Source organism: Megalopta genalis, chromosome 2 (assembly GCF_051020955.1).
Source record: "Megalopta genalis isolate 19385.01 chromosome 2, iyMegGena1_principal, whole genome shotgun sequence".
NCBI classification, from domain to species: domain Eukaryota; kingdom Metazoa; phylum Arthropoda; class Insecta; order Hymenoptera; family Halictidae; genus Megalopta; species Megalopta genalis.
In genome coordinates this window covers 19,756,789-19,774,184 of record NC_135014.1, presented here as the reverse complement: position 1 = coordinate 19,774,184, position 17,396 = coordinate 19,756,789, and the positions used below count along the sequence as shown (strand labels likewise).

At 33.9% G+C, this 17,396-nt stretch overlaps 1 protein-coding gene across 2 annotated transcripts in view; it reads right to left on the bottom strand.

Annotated features, from left to right (window-relative positions):
* Window positions 1-17,396, bottom strand: part of LOC117220576 (cadherin-88C) — a 44,149-nt gene that overhangs the window by 10,225 nt on the left and 16,528 nt on the right. For both annotated transcript variants that reach the window (XM_076518707.1, XM_076518708.1), the window contains exons 3-12: window positions 14,255-14,575; window positions 11,820-11,971; window positions 8,013-8,393; window positions 6,662-6,791; window positions 5,477-5,844; window positions 4,295-4,433; window positions 3,572-3,827; window positions 2,569-2,843; window positions 1,608-1,933; window positions 644-955 (exon numbers count right to left, since the gene is read on the bottom strand). In XM_076518707.1, the coding sequence (XP_076374822.1) occupies window positions 644-955; window positions 1,608-1,933; window positions 2,569-2,843; window positions 3,572-3,827; window positions 4,295-4,433; window positions 5,477-5,844; window positions 6,662-6,791; window positions 8,013-8,393; window positions 11,820-11,971; window positions 14,255-14,471 (2,556 nt within the window). In that variant the 5' untranslated portion in view covers window positions 14,472-14,575. The remainder of the gene's footprint in view (window positions 1-643; window positions 956-1,607; window positions 1,934-2,568; window positions 2,844-3,571; window positions 3,828-4,294; window positions 4,434-5,476; window positions 5,845-6,661; window positions 6,792-8,012; window positions 8,394-11,819; window positions 11,972-14,254; window positions 14,576-17,396) is intronic.

Below are 17,396 nucleotides of genomic sequence, written 5' to 3'. Positions count from 1 at the left end.
ATGAATTATTCAAGAATTGTACTGTATACATACAACTAAAAAATTGGCTCCTTATTCTAGTAAATAAATAATATTATTTTCTACAAGAATTTTTTTTGTAAGTAACAATCCTAGAAATAATCAATACATTATGTTATTTGAAGCATTTTGTTGATTCACCAATGAAGTTATTATACAATTATTATAAAATTATTATAAAATTTTATTGAAGATATTATACAATTTCTACAATATTTATTATAAGAAGTATAATATTTTTTTTGTTAATGATTTATTTACTGGTGTTGAGTTAACAGTCTTTGAAAAGTAAAAAATTAATAATTGAAGACATCATAACAAATTCTTCAGTAACAATAATAATTTCATTCACAAATCAACAAAACATTTCAAGTAAAATAATGTATTGATTATTTTTAAGATTGTTACTTATAAAAAGAAATTCTTATAGAAAAAGATATTATTTATATAATAGTGTATTGATTATTTTGGGGATTGTCATTTATAAGAAAATTCTTTTACTAATTAACAATACCAATCTTTCCTTCGTTCCAATTGTCACGAAATGAATTACAAAAAAATTGTAATTTGCAAAAAAATTTATAAAAGAATATACCGAGGGTGGATGAGATAATTTGAAACTTGCCTGAGTATTTTCTCGAATAGTAACAGTGCCGGGATCTACGAAGACCGGTGGCTTATTATTAACGTCCACGATTGTGATATTAACGAGCACCTCGGCTGTCCTCTGGATCTCCGTGCCGCTGTCAATCGCAAGCACGTTTAAGCTGTATCTCGTTGTTTTCGGGGACGTCAGATCAGGATCCAAATTCGAACCGGGCGCGACCCTAATCACGCCTGTCTCGGGACTAATTACGAATTTATCACCCGCACCGTTTTGGATTCTATAAACCAATTTATTGTTCGGCGACGATAGGTCCTTGTCCCATGCTTTGACCTGTAACAGATATTTTTATTCGTACATAAATTGAAAATTGCATATTTAATATTTCGCTTAAACTTTCATACAAATATTGCATACTTCTTTGAATCAAAACTCTATAATTCAATTTAAAGCTGAATTTTTCAACTTTGAGTTAAGATTAAATGATTCATATTTAATTAAAATACTTTTATGCTTGCAAATTTAAATAAAAATTACATGCGTGAAATTTAAATAAAAATTACATGAAAAATCTTTTAATTAAATTTAAAATTTAAGAGTTGTACAGATTTTATAAAAACCTATTAACAGGTATCAGTATATTCTGACCACTACTATTAATAATATTATTAAATGACTATGATTTCAATTTTATTCATTTTTCATTTAATCCTTTCCACTACCACGGATGCAAATAATGTATCGTATCGACATTATGAACATGTTTTAGCAATTTTAAAGATAATAGTAACTACAAAAGGAATTGGCAGGCACATTTGATGTAAATGCTTAAACTAAGCTTTGTTAAGATGTTATAATAATTATATTATAATATATTATACTCACATATACTTATTACACTCACACATGTGTTTTTCGTTATATTAAGGGGCTCTTCGACCCGTTCATAAATAAATAAATAAATAAAATACATAAATATACACACTTGAACCACGCTCGTGCCTCCGCCCAAATCCTCAGGTATGCTTCTCTTGTACATCGTCCTCTCAAAAGCAGGCGCGTTGTCATTAATATCCTTCAAATAAATAATTAACGGCGCATCCGAAGTCAAGCTCGGCGTGCCAGCATCCCTCGCCCTCACTGTCAATCTCAATGGCCGCACCGATGACGCTTTGTGTCCTTGATTGACTGGTAATTCCTCATAATCTAGCGGCGATGTTGGGACGATGATGCCACGTTTTGGATCGATCGTAAAATTCCGTGAAAATTCTCCCGATACAAGGGCATAAATCACTTCGCTGTTTTTGGTACCTTCAAAGTGTTGAAACAAAATTATGCAGAGTTAGCATGCTGGAAGCGACCATCCTATTTCACTTGATAAAAATAACAAAAATATATTTATGCAGATTTTTAGCAATTTTCATCAGTCGAAGACAAAATTTATTGAATCAATTCTGTACAAACGTATATTTATAACCCTAATTTTGTAAATTAAAAATTTTGGAACCCATCATTTTGACGAATCCCGTAAACCTAATTGTCCACATGCAGTGGCGACCATATCTTACTTAAGGATACTTGAAAAATAGTATAATGTTTTTAAAACTGGACTAATTTGTACTTTTTGTCGATCATTACAATACCTTCTTTTTAGTTTTGCTATTACGCAGATAAATAAGTTGAAAAACACGAGTTTCTAATATTGTTCGTCATTCTAAGTAATAACAATATTAAAAAGAATTATTATAGTCATTGTGTAACGTCTACAAAAAATTCAAGTCGTTTAGTCAAGTTTTAAAAAAGTTTAACAATTTTCCAGGTGCCTTCAAGTATATGGTCGCCACTGTAGATCGAAACCTCTATTGGTAACAAATACTTTAATGAACATATCCTTATTGTTTTAAAATAGTTACGAGTAGTATAGTAATTAATAAATGAAATCGAACCATTCAAATCGATGTCGAAAGCTTCGACGACCAACGGTGACTCAAAGTTGCCTTCGTTTTCCAAAAGCACCGCCTCGTATTTATTTTGCAAAAATACAGGTGCATTATCGTTCACGTCGTTGATATTGACAATTAACTGCGCTGTGTTGCGATTTCCCTTTCCAAGATCGTCCCTTGCTTCGATGGTCAAATAGTGTCGAGCCATTAACTCTCGATCGAAACTCGGACCTGGTTCCGTCACCGTGATCACACCTGTCTGACGATCCATTGACAGTCTACCGATAATAGAAATTAATTAATTAAAACTATGTTCCACTTGAAATTACGGTCGAACTCCATTTCTATGAACCAGTTGGGAGCTAGACCGTGGCAAATTTTATTTGAAATGAAAATAAAAGATAACTATTTGACATAATTGATTTCAGACCCCGTTATTTTCAGTACCGTTATTTGAGAATAAAAATAATATCAATTCATTCGAGATACAGCGATATGAAATAATAAATTATTTCGTTATTTCTTTCTGTCAAATTGGCTATAAGAAATAGTACTGACAATAATAATGAACAGAAAGATTTTATTTTATGTGCAATTTTTGGAAGAACTTGTTTAAAGCAACGCTCTCTTCATAGATAAATTATCCACAAAAATAGTAATCGACGAAAAAATTTGATTTTATGGAATCGTCATAGCAATTTGTTTAAAGCGAAAAGGTGATAATTGTTTGAAATAATTGTAAAATAAAATAACATGTTATTTGAAATAATATTTCAAATAATGTTGTTTCAGAATGGAGCACAGACATGAAAAGAACTATGAAATAAAATAACATTGTTAATCAAATTTAATTTGGAATTATTATTTGAAAGCGGTTTTGTAATCTCGCAATATTTATATTGTAAGTTACTGAATAAATATTAGGATTTAGCCTCGAGTCTTAGCGAAATTACTTTTTCCTTCTAAATAATTCCAGTTCTATAATATTTAATATGTTTTATCTTACGCGTGTGCAATACTGCCACCCAAATGCGTGTATCGAATTCCTCGAGTGCCAAAATTGCCGCTGTCATCGTCCAATGCCTGAACCCATGCCACTGTAGTACCCACAGCACAATTCTCTGGAATCGACACTTCGTAGATGTTCTCAGTGAACTCTGGATAATTATCATTCTGGTCTTTTATGAACACAGTCACTGGCGCTATACTGTATTTCGGTTTCACCGGTACCACTTCTTTAGCGATTAATGTAAAATTCACCTCTGAAATGTGAAAAAAAAGATGAGATCAAAAATTACATGACATTTGCATATATCACGAACAAATTTCTTTCTCCGGGAAATATAATATTTTTAACCATTTTTATGAACCATTTATAAATCAGTTTAACACATTGATTATTGTATCGCCCATATTTGGATAATAGAATTATTTAACAGAAAAAAAGCACACATTCATTCTCAAGATTGATCGTTATGTTAACAACAAATCCTTTCATCTATCCTTTATGCAAAATTGTTTGTCTTTAGAAATTCATTTATGCGCCGATAAATTGGGTGCAATTAATATAAATTAAATTTTCAGGTATTCTCTTATTAAATAAACTATTTTGAGTTCATATAAATCTCGCGAATACCAAAACAGCGGTTAGTGTGTTCAAGTTATGCTTCCATAAATTGGATAATTGTTTGCGAGGATATTGCGTGTCTCGATAAATCAATTAAAATACCTGATCTCTTCTCGAAATCGAGTTTGCTGGAATTCTTAACACGTATTAGAAACGGAGCTTCGTTAATTCCTCTGGATGGCGTAACGTCGAAGATTCCGTCATCACCATCGACGAATATCCGAAAAGTGCCGTTCGTTCCCTGCAAGATTAACAATATCAAATGAAACATTATAAGCACTCTTGCCGTAATTGCGATGTCTACATCATGTTTTATCATAGCGAAATTACATTCATGTTTCAATCACTGTTATCGTAGACATTGTAAGTGAAAGTATGTACATACATAATAGTGACGACAAAACACAAATCATAGCAAAATCTTCACAGTCATTAAGTTCAATTATTTATAATACGATGCAGTGATTTATGTAACAATGTTGTGCAACAAAAGAATTTAGAAAGCACATTCAGAGATCTTGCAATGCAAATAATAACTGCACTTGAAGTATCGATAATTAGATCAAAACATCAATTAAAATCTGTAAATTGAATAAGTGCTAGTTACAGCAACAATTAGCTAAGAATTCTGCATTTTTTTTATGATTATGATTCGACAAATTTCTGTAAAATTTATAGTAATTACGTTATATTAAATTTATTATTTATGCAAAATTTATTATTATTTAGTTACATTAATTTATAATTTATACAAGATTTGTAAATATTAGGTTATATTAAATTTACAGTCCATCAAAAATTTACGATTATTACGTTATATTGATTTGTAATTAATATAAAATTTATGATTATCACGTTATATTGATTTATATTTTATGTAAAATTTATGATTACAATATTAAATATAGTAAAATATATTATATATAGTAAATGTAATAGTAAATATATTATATTAAATTAATAATTTATGCAAGATTTTGAATTCTTGTGTTACATTCAATTTATAACTTATGCAAGATCTATAATTTTTATGTTAGACTTTTATCATTTGTGCATATATAATTTACAATCAGACAGATGTTCATGCAAAATAAAAATTTTCATTGCTGAATGCATTTTTTTCATAACAAATCTTTCGGTTTATAATTAAAATTTAGTTTCCCGTGCTAATTTTATGAAACGACTTTCTACATACTTCAAAATAATTTCTATGAAAATATGAATTCGCACAAAGATACGCATATTATAAATAGACTATAATACAAAATAACTTCCGTTTCTCACCAGATCATGATCGTAGACTTCCGGTATCGCATCTCCGATGAAATTAACCGGGGTATTGTACGGCGCGTTTTCATTAATCTCAGCGCGGTATCGCGGGTTTCGGAACTTAGGCGTCTCGTCGTTAACATCCGTAAGAATGATGGTAACTTCCGTCGACACCGATGGCGCGGGTACTATTTTCGACACCTCTCTTACGGTAATTTCCAAGACGAAAGCGCCCTCCGCGTTTTCCTCGGCCTCTCTATCGAGCTGCGCCCTGGTGAACACTAAACCGGAAGTGGCGTCAATGTCGAATAGGTATCTTGGCCCCTTGGTGATGCTGTAGGTCACTTTGTTGTTTATGCCTTTGTCGCCGTCCACTGCTCGCACTGCAAAACATTTATAATTTGTGAATTGTCGCGGAGGATTATTAAATTCATGAAAAAATGGCGAACGTTTCTTTTTTGTTTGATGAATAAATTATTTCGAGCTCGTTTTGTTGTTTATCTGCCTTGCAATTTATTTTAATTTTGTTAAATGCGAAACGAGCAATATGAACGATGAGTAAACATTTAATAAGTGAAATTACTAACAATAAGATTCAACAAATAAGTAATAACTGTGAGGTAAATATATTCTTGTGCAGTTTGTTTTCATGTATTTATTAGTATCCCATATAGTTATTGATATCCACATATATTTGTCTATGTATATTCATTAATATCTACACATAATATATTATACATATAATTCATTAATATCCACATTTATCCACTTATATATATCCACTTACCTACATTGTAGATGTTCATCTACAAATATTCATTCATATTTGTTCATCCACATATATTCATTAACATATATTCATCTACAAATATTCATCCACAAATATTCATTTATATTTATTCATCCACATATATTCATCCATATATGTATATTCATCCATATACACATATTTATCCACATTCTTCATCCACATATATTAATCAATGTAATAGATATATATGAAGTATTTCATACTCTATCATCAAGATTGAACATGTCAATTAAGAAAAGAGTGGATAATGGTTTTCCTTGATGATGTGAAACAGGAAAGTGTCTAATAAGGAAGGCGCTCTACGTAATAGTCCTTCGATTACAAGAAAATTAAAAGTAATACATTTGCTATAGCCGCTTTAAATGAAGTCAGTACGGAGGTAAACCGACCTTGAAGAACGGACGTTCCTATCCTTGCATTTTCACTGATCCTAGCAACAGGCGTCATGGTTATGAATTCCGGTGGTTGGTCCTCGACGTCTTGAACCTTAACGAGTATCGCGGTTGTTCCTGTGTTTACCTGGAATAATTACCATCGAGTACAACAGGTGTAACTGGGAAACATTTATAAAAGAAACCGCCTTGAAATTACTCGAAATTATTTGAAAAATCACCGACAGCGAAAAGGCGCGATTAGTGTCAATAAATAAACTGCAGATTTTACGTATTTATGGCAAAAATTAGTAGATGCAATTAAAGCAGTAGATTGATAAAAGGATTTTAGGAACATCAATGCGTTAGATCATTAAATATGAAATGCATAATGGCCTAACATTAATTTTAGCTTATTCAGAAAATAGGTTTACGGAGCGCTAAAGACAACTATTTTATATTGCTTTATGAAAGTAACAATAACATATTTATATTTGAAATTTTAGCATTTTCATTCTAATATTTATTCGAAGTAAGAAATTTATTGTATAAATAAATTTGACAAAATAGATTATTTCTTTTTTGCTCCTGTTCCTTGCAACTGTGGTAAATAATAAATACAATTTTTAATTTGCTTATAGATTTGCAGTCTATTGACTCTAATTATACCACCAATTTTTATTCTGCGATTCATGAAATTATAGAAATTCTTTATATAATGTAAAAATTGCAGAAGATCTACGTAAATTCAATGTTGTAATTTTTACGATAAATATCTAATTAAATTCAATGCAGTATTTTTTATTTTTATTTTTAACATATATCAGAAAGAGAGATTCTTCTTCGAAAGGGCCACTCATTTCAGTATTATAGGGGTTTTATCTTCACTAGAATGTAAACAGCATACCTTGACACTTGCGATAAGAGGAAATAGTATGCTCGAAGCGGGTAATTTTCATAGTCAATTATTCTCCCACGTTTCGCACTGTCTATTGTCTTCCGACTACGGTCAAAGCTCTTTCCTTACCAGTTTCAGATCAATTGTGATCTTTCCACAGTCATAATTATTTAGCAATCATTTTGTTTCAGCTTGTAAACTTGATTTATACATTTAGTTTAACTTCTCTATAATGCAGCATTTTAATTCTAGCGGTACAAGTGGCAGAACAAAATCGTATTAGCATTACTTTATTAATTTGTCCTATTACAAATGAAATAGTACGCACGTTTATATAAATAAAGAGAATAAAGATAGAAATATTTTAGTTTTATTTTGTGACAACTCCTCGCTTGAAGTTGCGCCAAATTCGATTGCGTGCACACGCACGTTTCTCTGAAAATAAATCCTAAGCAAAAGGGGTTAACTAACCTTCTCATTAATAGCCCGATCGATAGCTAAGATTCTCAGCTGGTACAAATACTTCCTCTCGTAGTCCAAGCGACCGACAAGTCGCACGACGCCCTTCCCATTGACAGTGGCAATGCTGAACACGTCGTTGTCACCATCAAGCTCTTGGAGATAGTAAACCACCTGTCCATGGACACCTAAGTCAGCGTCGGTCGCTTCGACAGTGGCCAGAATTCCTGGTCCAGAGTCCTCCCGAATCGTCAGAGACGTTGGATGAGGGCGGAAAATTGGAACGTTGTCGTTGACATCTTCCACGAGCAACAGTAAGCTCTGAGTAATGAAGTTTCCCTCTCCCAGCCTTCCGTCTGTCAATGTCAGCACCAATGCGTACTCGTCCCTGGCCTGAAACATTTTCAAACGATATTAGAAAGTGCTGCAACAATATTCGAAAGTGTTGTAACAATATTATAAAGTGTTACAACAATATTCGAAATTATTGTAACAATGTTAGAAACTGCTATGCAATAACAACAGTTCCAAAAAAAATAATATTCTTAGTTGAATCTCGTTTTATACTTTAATTATGACCTACTGTGAGTTATTTGCATGTCAATATTTTAAACAAATACATCAAAGTACGTCACAATCACAGATCAATAAAACGTTTTACAATATCGGAAACAAAAAATGTCTGACGCTATGTTCAAGAAGAGTATGATAATTACTAGACTGCGGATTTTGTGCATTTATAAGAAAAATGGGTAGGTGAAATTTCAAATGGAGATATTAAAGCAATTTAAAAAAACATCTATGTATTATTTTCAACTCGAGAGATGCAGTTATCTAAAAAAAGAAAGAAATTTCTATTTGACACGTGTTTGCTGCAGTCGATGAAGATTATTTTTATTTCGCAAGACCCGCAGTCTAGTTACAAAAATATTAGAAAGTTCGGTATTTCTCCAGATACACACAAAAAACGTAGAAATGGAACAGTGGGATATGGGCGATTGATGCTTTTGCCTTATACATTTAAAATATTCTCTATAAAATTTCTATATCTCCAAATCACGTTTTCCTTTTTTTTTAAACGCCTTAGTGTGTTGAATTAAGACAGCTACATATGTGACAACCACGATTTTGTATTTCATGCAAAGACCATCGAACGAACTTTGTGAATATAATTATTTAAAATTGTAACACATGGCATGATGTGCAAAGAATTTATAACTTTTCTTCGACCATATTTTTGTCATATTGTATAAGAGCATACGATGTGTATAATACGACCAATATAACTATGTACCTCGGCGACGCTGGTAGCGGACGTGTTGCACGTCACAAAATCCACGTTGATAATAAAGATCGCGTATCGTATGTTCGCCGAGACGTTCGCCGTATCATCATCCGACGTAAAAAAAAGGAATGCACGATGCGAGAGCGTCGATGATCAGGGTAATTGGGTTACATGGAAAATAGCATTGTAAAATGGGACGGATGCGACGATCTTCTGAAAGCATCCTAATTGTCGCGATATACGGAGCGTCAGAGTAGCAATTTGAGGAGATGTCGTATCCTTTAACAGGAAATTAACCGGCGTTTGAACAGTCACGTACAAGGTGGATGATAATAACGACAAAATAACGAGTTACACCGGGCCGGATCATTCGTAGATCACTATGTCGGCGCTTCTCTTGCCCGGCGCTCCTCGTCACCGAGTTTCTCTTTAATGCGTTCGACACTGTTGTTAAACCGCGATCGAGGGTACTATGCGTGGAAAGGTATGCAAAAAGTGAAGATCACTCGTGCGTCATGAAAGAAAAACACAGCGACGCAGAAGTGAACGTACGAATTATTTGTTTCCTCTGCCTCGAAGTAGGTAATGGCTCTGGCATTTGCATTTTAGGCTAGATTACGATCGATGATACGCATTATTGTGCACACTTTTGTTTACAGCGTCGGCGCGTTTCGTTTGTTTTTCTGTCGCGATTACTGCAATTCAGAATTTTTCGCGCGTCCCATGAAACGAAATGAAAAATCGTGTAATGCAAGAGATCTGGTTTAATCTCTTAGTTGCGGACGACGTGTATAAACGTAACAAGGAAATGGTAATTTTACATTTTGCAACAAAAATGCTTCTCCTATGATTTAAGTTAAAATGTTTATAAAAAAAGTATTCATAAATCTCGCACATTTTAGAGTAATTTTAGAACAACTTGCCGGAAGAAACTGCATACAGTGTGATCGATTAAAAATCGGAAAGCCGTATAAAGATGATTCGCGCGCGCGTATGCAGAAATACGATTTGTATACCGTACACCGTTCGATATTGTAGTAGAAACAAAATACCATGATCGCCTAGAGAAAGTAATGATCTATCGTGCAAAAATGTGTTACAGAAGATGTGTTACAACGCAATCTCGCTTGCACTGTTCTTCGTGTAATTAATGTTTTGCTACTTCGTAAATTGTTCACGCTTCTGGAGAAATGTGAACTTTTGTTACAAACAAACGTGTTGTAACTGATACTTAATTAAATTACTAAGAAATCTACTGTAGATTGTGATTACTCATTTTTGTGATCAATGTATTTTTTTTATGATATGTGTAATATGGTGTAAGGCAACCTTTTGCTAAGTTGATTTAATATTATTAAATCATATTCGATTTAATAATTTGTTTGATTTTTTTTATTACTTTAAGTTAAAATTTGAAAATGGTTTACACGTAAGAGCAGTAACAATTTTTTATATTATTGCATTTTACAAATCTTTTAATTCATCCTTAATTCGGAAATCAACTTTTCTGATTTACACCACTTCTGCTTTCAACAGCTCATTTTATGATATTATCATTTTAGCCATTTTACTTTTACTGCTCTTATGATCACACTAATCAAAATGATCTATTTCTAGTTAACGAAATTATATCTTCATTTTCGATAGCCTTTCGTTTCAGCTAATAAAAAAGATGTCAAAATATGGCTCCTTACGTAGCTCGTTTAAAGAAAAAAAACACTTTCTAAAATGCAACATTTAGTAATGCACATTTCATTAAATGCAATGTTTACTGCATTCTCTTACGAAATGTAAAGAAGATACTGACATAGATAAGTAGACTGCGGATTTTATGCACTTATGACGAAAGTGAATACATCAAAAGCAAAATAGCAAAAACGTTTAAACAATTTATAAATATTGTTGCGTTACTGCCAACTTACTAAAATTGTTTAAAAAACTAATAATAAATGTCTAGGTAGTTCCTACATCTCTAGACTGTGGATTTTTATGTAAACATATATTGTTATAGAAACTCTGTCACGAATTAAAAATTAAGAGCATATAAAAAAACTTACTGTGATGCAATATGTAATGCAAATTACAAATAGTGACAAATATTCATTCTGTAGTACGTTATGTTATATACATTTTGTCTATATTTTACATATTTTATGTATATATTTTATATATTTTTTATATATATTTTTATATTTTATATATATTTTTCACATATTTTATATTTTATATATTTTATACATATTTTATTATATAAAATCTGCACCCATTTTTAACATTTCGACATATAAAATTAACATAAACATCTGCAGTGTACCAGTAATAAACGTGTTAAATTGACACAATTCAATTTGCTCTTATGTATTTGATTTTTATTTTGTGCAAAGGAAAGTTTTAATGTATATTGTAAGTGACAGCAGAGCTACTGTTTAATGTTCTTCGGATGCGTTCAGAACTTCTTTGGCAACTTAGGGTCGTTGGCATGGTGGTCAAGCGGAATCATTGGCACGGAGCAGATCGTCACCGTGATGGCTTACCTCTCTGTCCAGTAATTTGTTCAGGTAAATATTGGCCTCGTTTGAGTTAAAATTCTCGACCCGAATCACGTCGCTGCCAGGTTGGTCTCTAACACCGAACGTCAGGCTGTCACCGTCAGGATCGACGCCACGAAGCCTGTAAATTAAACTGCCTGCAACAGAAATCAGTTGGCACGAATGCCATCACGATGCGCCAACGAATCAACGCTGTAATTAATTTCAATGCACACGGACGATGACTTACACCGGGGACAATTGTGTAAGCAAGCATAAAACATGTTATTATTGCAATGAATTGACATTCGAAACAACAACCACTGAGTCACTGATAAAACCTTAGACCATATACAGGGTGAATCTCGCAATATGACGACATCGAAAAACTCATAAAATATTCGTTGTACGAAAAAATGTTTCAGACAAAAGTTGCATGGTTTGCAGGAGGACATACAGGATGTCCTAAAATTATTGTACAAATGAGAAATGAAGGGTTCCTGAGGTCGTTTGAAGCAACTTTTTCCTTAGCGAAAATGCAATCTGCGGCTTCGTTTACGAGTTATTAACGAAAAACAGTGACCAATGAGAGGCGCGAGATTAGCTGGCGCGAGGCGGTCGAGCTACTGAGCGGAACCGGGCTTCGATCGCTGGTTGGCTCGACCGCCTCGCGCCAGCTAATCTCGCCTCTCATTGGTCACCGTTTTTCGTTAATAACTCGTAAACGAAGCCGCGGATTGAATTTTCGCTAAGGAAAAAGTTATTTTAAATCACCTGAGGAATCCCTCATTTCACGCTTGTACTATAATTTTGGGACGCCCTGTATAATTTGAGAACATTTACTGTACTGGATACATACATATAGTAAATTCTCTTTAATTGACCCTCAGCTTGTGCACGAAAATGGACAAGTTGGGAAGAGGAGTCCATTACTCGAGCCTTGCGGCTCATTTTTATGGTAATTATAGAAACTATAAAAACGCAAGGCTCGAATAATCGCACCTCCTCTTCCGAAATTGTCCATTTTTGTTTCCACGCTGAGCGTCAGTTAGAGGGAATTTACTGTACTGTGAAATATACGTACTTTTTTCAAAAAGCGATTTCCAACACCGGCGGTTCTCCTTGTAAAAACAAAAGCGAAATTTCCATCGAGGATGGCGTTGTGCTCAGAACTTTCCTCGAGTTCTCCATTAACTAATATGGCATTATCATTCAAACGAAGATTTATTGAGGAAGCATGGCTGTTAATCATTTTATATGGAGACTAACCAGATGATATTAAGATTGCTAAAAGTTTCAGGAGAAGTGATTTTTGAATTTAATGAAAACATTGCGCACATCCGTTTTCATGATCTACGTTGTACGTAAATCTTCTGTGCATCGTTCATGAATATTTTGATACGGAGTAGATGCACGGTTTAATCTGGATCTAGTGCGAAGCTTCTTTAATTGAATTTTGCAGATGGTGAGTGATGTCGGCAAGCAAATAGGAAATTACTGGCAACCATCTACATACGCTCCGCACTAAGGAAGAATGTATTTAAATATTTCGTAGCAACCAACATTTCCGCGCGATAATTTGTGTAATAGTGAAACTGCCGGAAACATACTATATTTACATCGATACAGATCGGGTACGTATTCAAGAAGTTACGGAACTGTAACAACATTCACGATCGTTGAAACACTGGATCGTTCAAGTCAGAGTTGGGCAGAATTTTATTCGAATGACGGATAAGAGATAAAGAAAATAACAATTTAATCGAATAAGAATTCAGTCGAATAAGATTTTAATCGAATAAGAAATAAGAATTCATGCGAATAAGGTTTTATTCGAATAAGAATTGAATCGAATAAGATTTTATTCAAATAAGAATTCAATTGAATAAGATCTTATTCGAATAAGAGTTCATTCCAATAAGATTTTATTCGAATAAGAATTCATTCGAATGATACTTTATTCGAATAAGAAATAATAATTCATGCGAACAAGATTTTATTCGAATAAGAATTCATAAAAAATCCTATGTATTCCCCAAGAGTACTCGTTAATATATTTGCACAATATTAATCTAATAAGTTGAATAGTATCTTTGAAAAAAATTATAGTATGTCGTCTTGTTTGTGACATTATCCTGTTAAGCACAGAAAATATTTTTCAAGGCGTTGGGATGAGACTACCATAACCACGCATCGATTGAACATTTCGACTGGAAAAAGAATTCTGCACATTCTTGAAGCGCTTGTTGTTATACTGCGAAGGTGTCGAATCGATGCGTGTAACAGTCTGCCAGTAAAAAGATTCCTGAACAGCGTCGACTTTTTCAGCGCCGTAACAGAGCTAGACCCCTTAAGGTTCAATGCTGGTATGCGCAACCTAAACGCATGCCTATGAGCCCCGGGCAGCATCGAAGCGGAACGGAATTTCCACATATTCTTACCGACAGGTGTATCAGAGCCTTCCTTTAGTCGGAGAATAATTTCCGTCTGGCCGTCGATGAGAAACCGTGGAGGATTGTTCCTGGCCGAACAACCAGTCAAAAGGCACATAAATACGAACGCGAGCCATTCGTGCTTGAATCTGCGCCTCTTGTACGAACGCAACAGCCGCGTGAATGTGGTGGTCGGTTTCCTCAAGGTCATCTTGGTGGCGACCATCCTTTAATTGTCATGATTACTTCCCGCCGTCGAATCCGCGTATTCAAATGATTTCGAACGCCGTGGACCCAGACGCGTTCAATTGGGACGAACAACTTGGTCGTCTGAAACAAAGGAAACTCGTGTCAGTTTTGTCCTGCTTGTGCGGCGTGATTAATTAATCGGCTGCGAATCTTCGTGCGAAAGAAAAATCATTCGAGTCGCTCTTACATCGCGGATTTTATGCACTCGTGACTGAACTGCGGATTTTTAGGCAAAATAAAAACGGTCTGCATTATTTATAAGATACAGAAGCTGTATAGACATTTCTTTCTTTCTTTAATTATTTTGTTGAGTTGAAAATAATGCAATAGTATTTTTAAATGCCTGGAATGTTTTTACCGTTTCTTTTTTATCTATTATTGGTTTTCGTCATAAATGCATAAAATTCGCAGTTTACTTATGACAAAAAAGATTGGCGAGCACTGCCGTGAACGAGACATTTTTATTTAGGTCAAAATGACCAAAAGACTAAACGAATTATATAATTAATATTCGAAAGACCAGCTCTTTTATTATAATAATGCATAGTTTCATAATTGGCTGTACTGAGCAGTGCAGTGTAACAAAATAAGGTAATATTGGTTTAGGGAACTTTTTATACCATCCATGAACATTCATAAACTTGGTAATTATATGTTTGCCATTTTTCATGACGCACAATTTGTACTTATTTAGTTTTAAAAGTTTCATCTGATCACTGAATCAAATTTTCATGAAAATATTATTTTTATAACAACTTTAAGTCAATTTCAATTTTGTACACAACTTTCATTAAATCAATTTATCCAATCGTTAACTAACATTGAGCGAAACGTTTTCTTATCTTAGGTACTGCAAAAGTAAAATCACATTATTTCAATAATAAATGTTCTCTTTATGAATATATGATCGATTAAGGAGAAACGGTACAAAAACAATTAATTTTCAATGTAACATTTGTTAAATGAATTCATTGAACCGTTAATTAATACATAGCCAGTAAAATGTTTCTTTATCTTAAGTACTGTAAAAGTACAATCGGATAGTCTTATTAAAAAATGTTCTTTTTAAACAGTGGACATGATCGATTAAGGAAAAATGCTACATAAATAGCACGATGATGCAAACTGGTACAAATATGCTGCAAATTGGTACAAAAGTCGTAAGAAAATCGCATGAAATATTACCAAATGGTATCCAATAGTACAAAAATTGTACAAAAATTGTACAAAAATCATACAAAAACGGTACAAAATGGTACACTATAGTATCGAATGGCACGCAATGGTACAAAAGTCACAGAAAAATGGTCGAAAAATAGCAAAAAGAATAAGTATTTTCAGAATTGGCGCTGAAAGACAGCCGGCAGCGAATGTTCAGCCGACTGTCGCTTTTGCGTCGCATCGAGCGCAAGCATTGCTCCAGCCTGCGGATCTGGAACAAATTGCCCATAAATGTATGTATTCCACGAACGAGAATCCTAGAAGCAATTAGCCCGGTGTAGCGTGGCTGGCCGTATTCCGTATCCCATTTCAGTCACGAGCGCGCTGTCGTTCTCCAGGGTTTAGTTGCCCTATGAAACGCGTCGGCCTCGAGCCATTTCTGTCACTTTCACGTATTAATTCGCAGGCCCGCGATTCTTTTCCGCGGCGTGAACGTCTTCGCGGTACCCACAAGCTACAACGAGAGACACGGCTTCGCGCGATTAATTAGTACGAGTGTGCAACAGTGGAGAGACTCGTCTTCGCAGCGGTGTAATTGATTGCCAGGAGAAAACGCGTGGGGAAGTTTCAGAAGCTGCAACCCCGGGCATAATGGTAACCCACGGACGATACGGGGGGGAAAGTGCCTGCGAACCGGTTACGAAAAGAAAAATGTTTACGAGGATTTTCTCGCGGCACGCGACCGGATTTCTCCGGTGAAAATTCATCAGCGCTTCAATGGGATTTTCTCGGGTTACCTTGAAACGATATAACTTTCCTTCCTTCCTCGAGGAAGACACGCGCTTGTCATCGGGCTTAATGGGAATTAATGGGAATTACCGGTCCCGAGCTTCTGCTCTCGCGACTCTTCCTCGCTGCTAATTGATATTTTCTCTTTTGATGATATTCGGTTTGTTCTGGGAAGCAAGTCGAGTTTAACGAGAATAATTTTCGAAATTAGAAAGAACAGTGGAATATGTTAGTTTCATGACTGCTCTTTTTGCAGTTTAATTGATTTTTTAAATCAATTCTTTGATTCTATCTATTTCATTTTGGGAAGCAAGTACCATTTAGTGAGACTATTTTTCAAATTAAGTTATTATTTAATAGTTACAGTTAAATTAAATGCTGTCTACGTTCTAATTGATATTTTCTCTTTCGATATTATTAATTTCACTTTGGAAAAGAAGTCCAATTTAGGATGACTAATTTTGGAAATCAAGAAGAGTAGTTGGATATGCGACTTTCAAGGCTGCTTCCCTCTGCATTTTATTTCATATTTTCTTTGTGATTCTATTTATTTTATTTTGGGTAGCAAGTACCATTTAGGGAAACTGTGCAACTTTTCAAATCAAATTAGTTATGTAGTGAAAACTGTCACTTGACAGGTGCTTCTGTCTGCGTTCTAGTTTTATTATCACCTCTGATGCTACTCATTTTATGCTGAGAAGAAAGAACCATTTAATGGTACTGTGCAAGTTTTCAAATTAAATTAGTTAAGTAGCAAAAACTGTTAACGGCATAAAAGTGTTAAATAAAAGATCGAAATCAATTCTTCTTACTTTGCATATCAACAATAAAGGGGTCCGTTTGAGTAGAAGCAAGTGTACTAAAAACGTTTCTTTTTTTACAATTTCACAACTTTTCTTACGATTATATTATCATCGTTATTGGATTATTGGATTAAATAATTTATTAATTT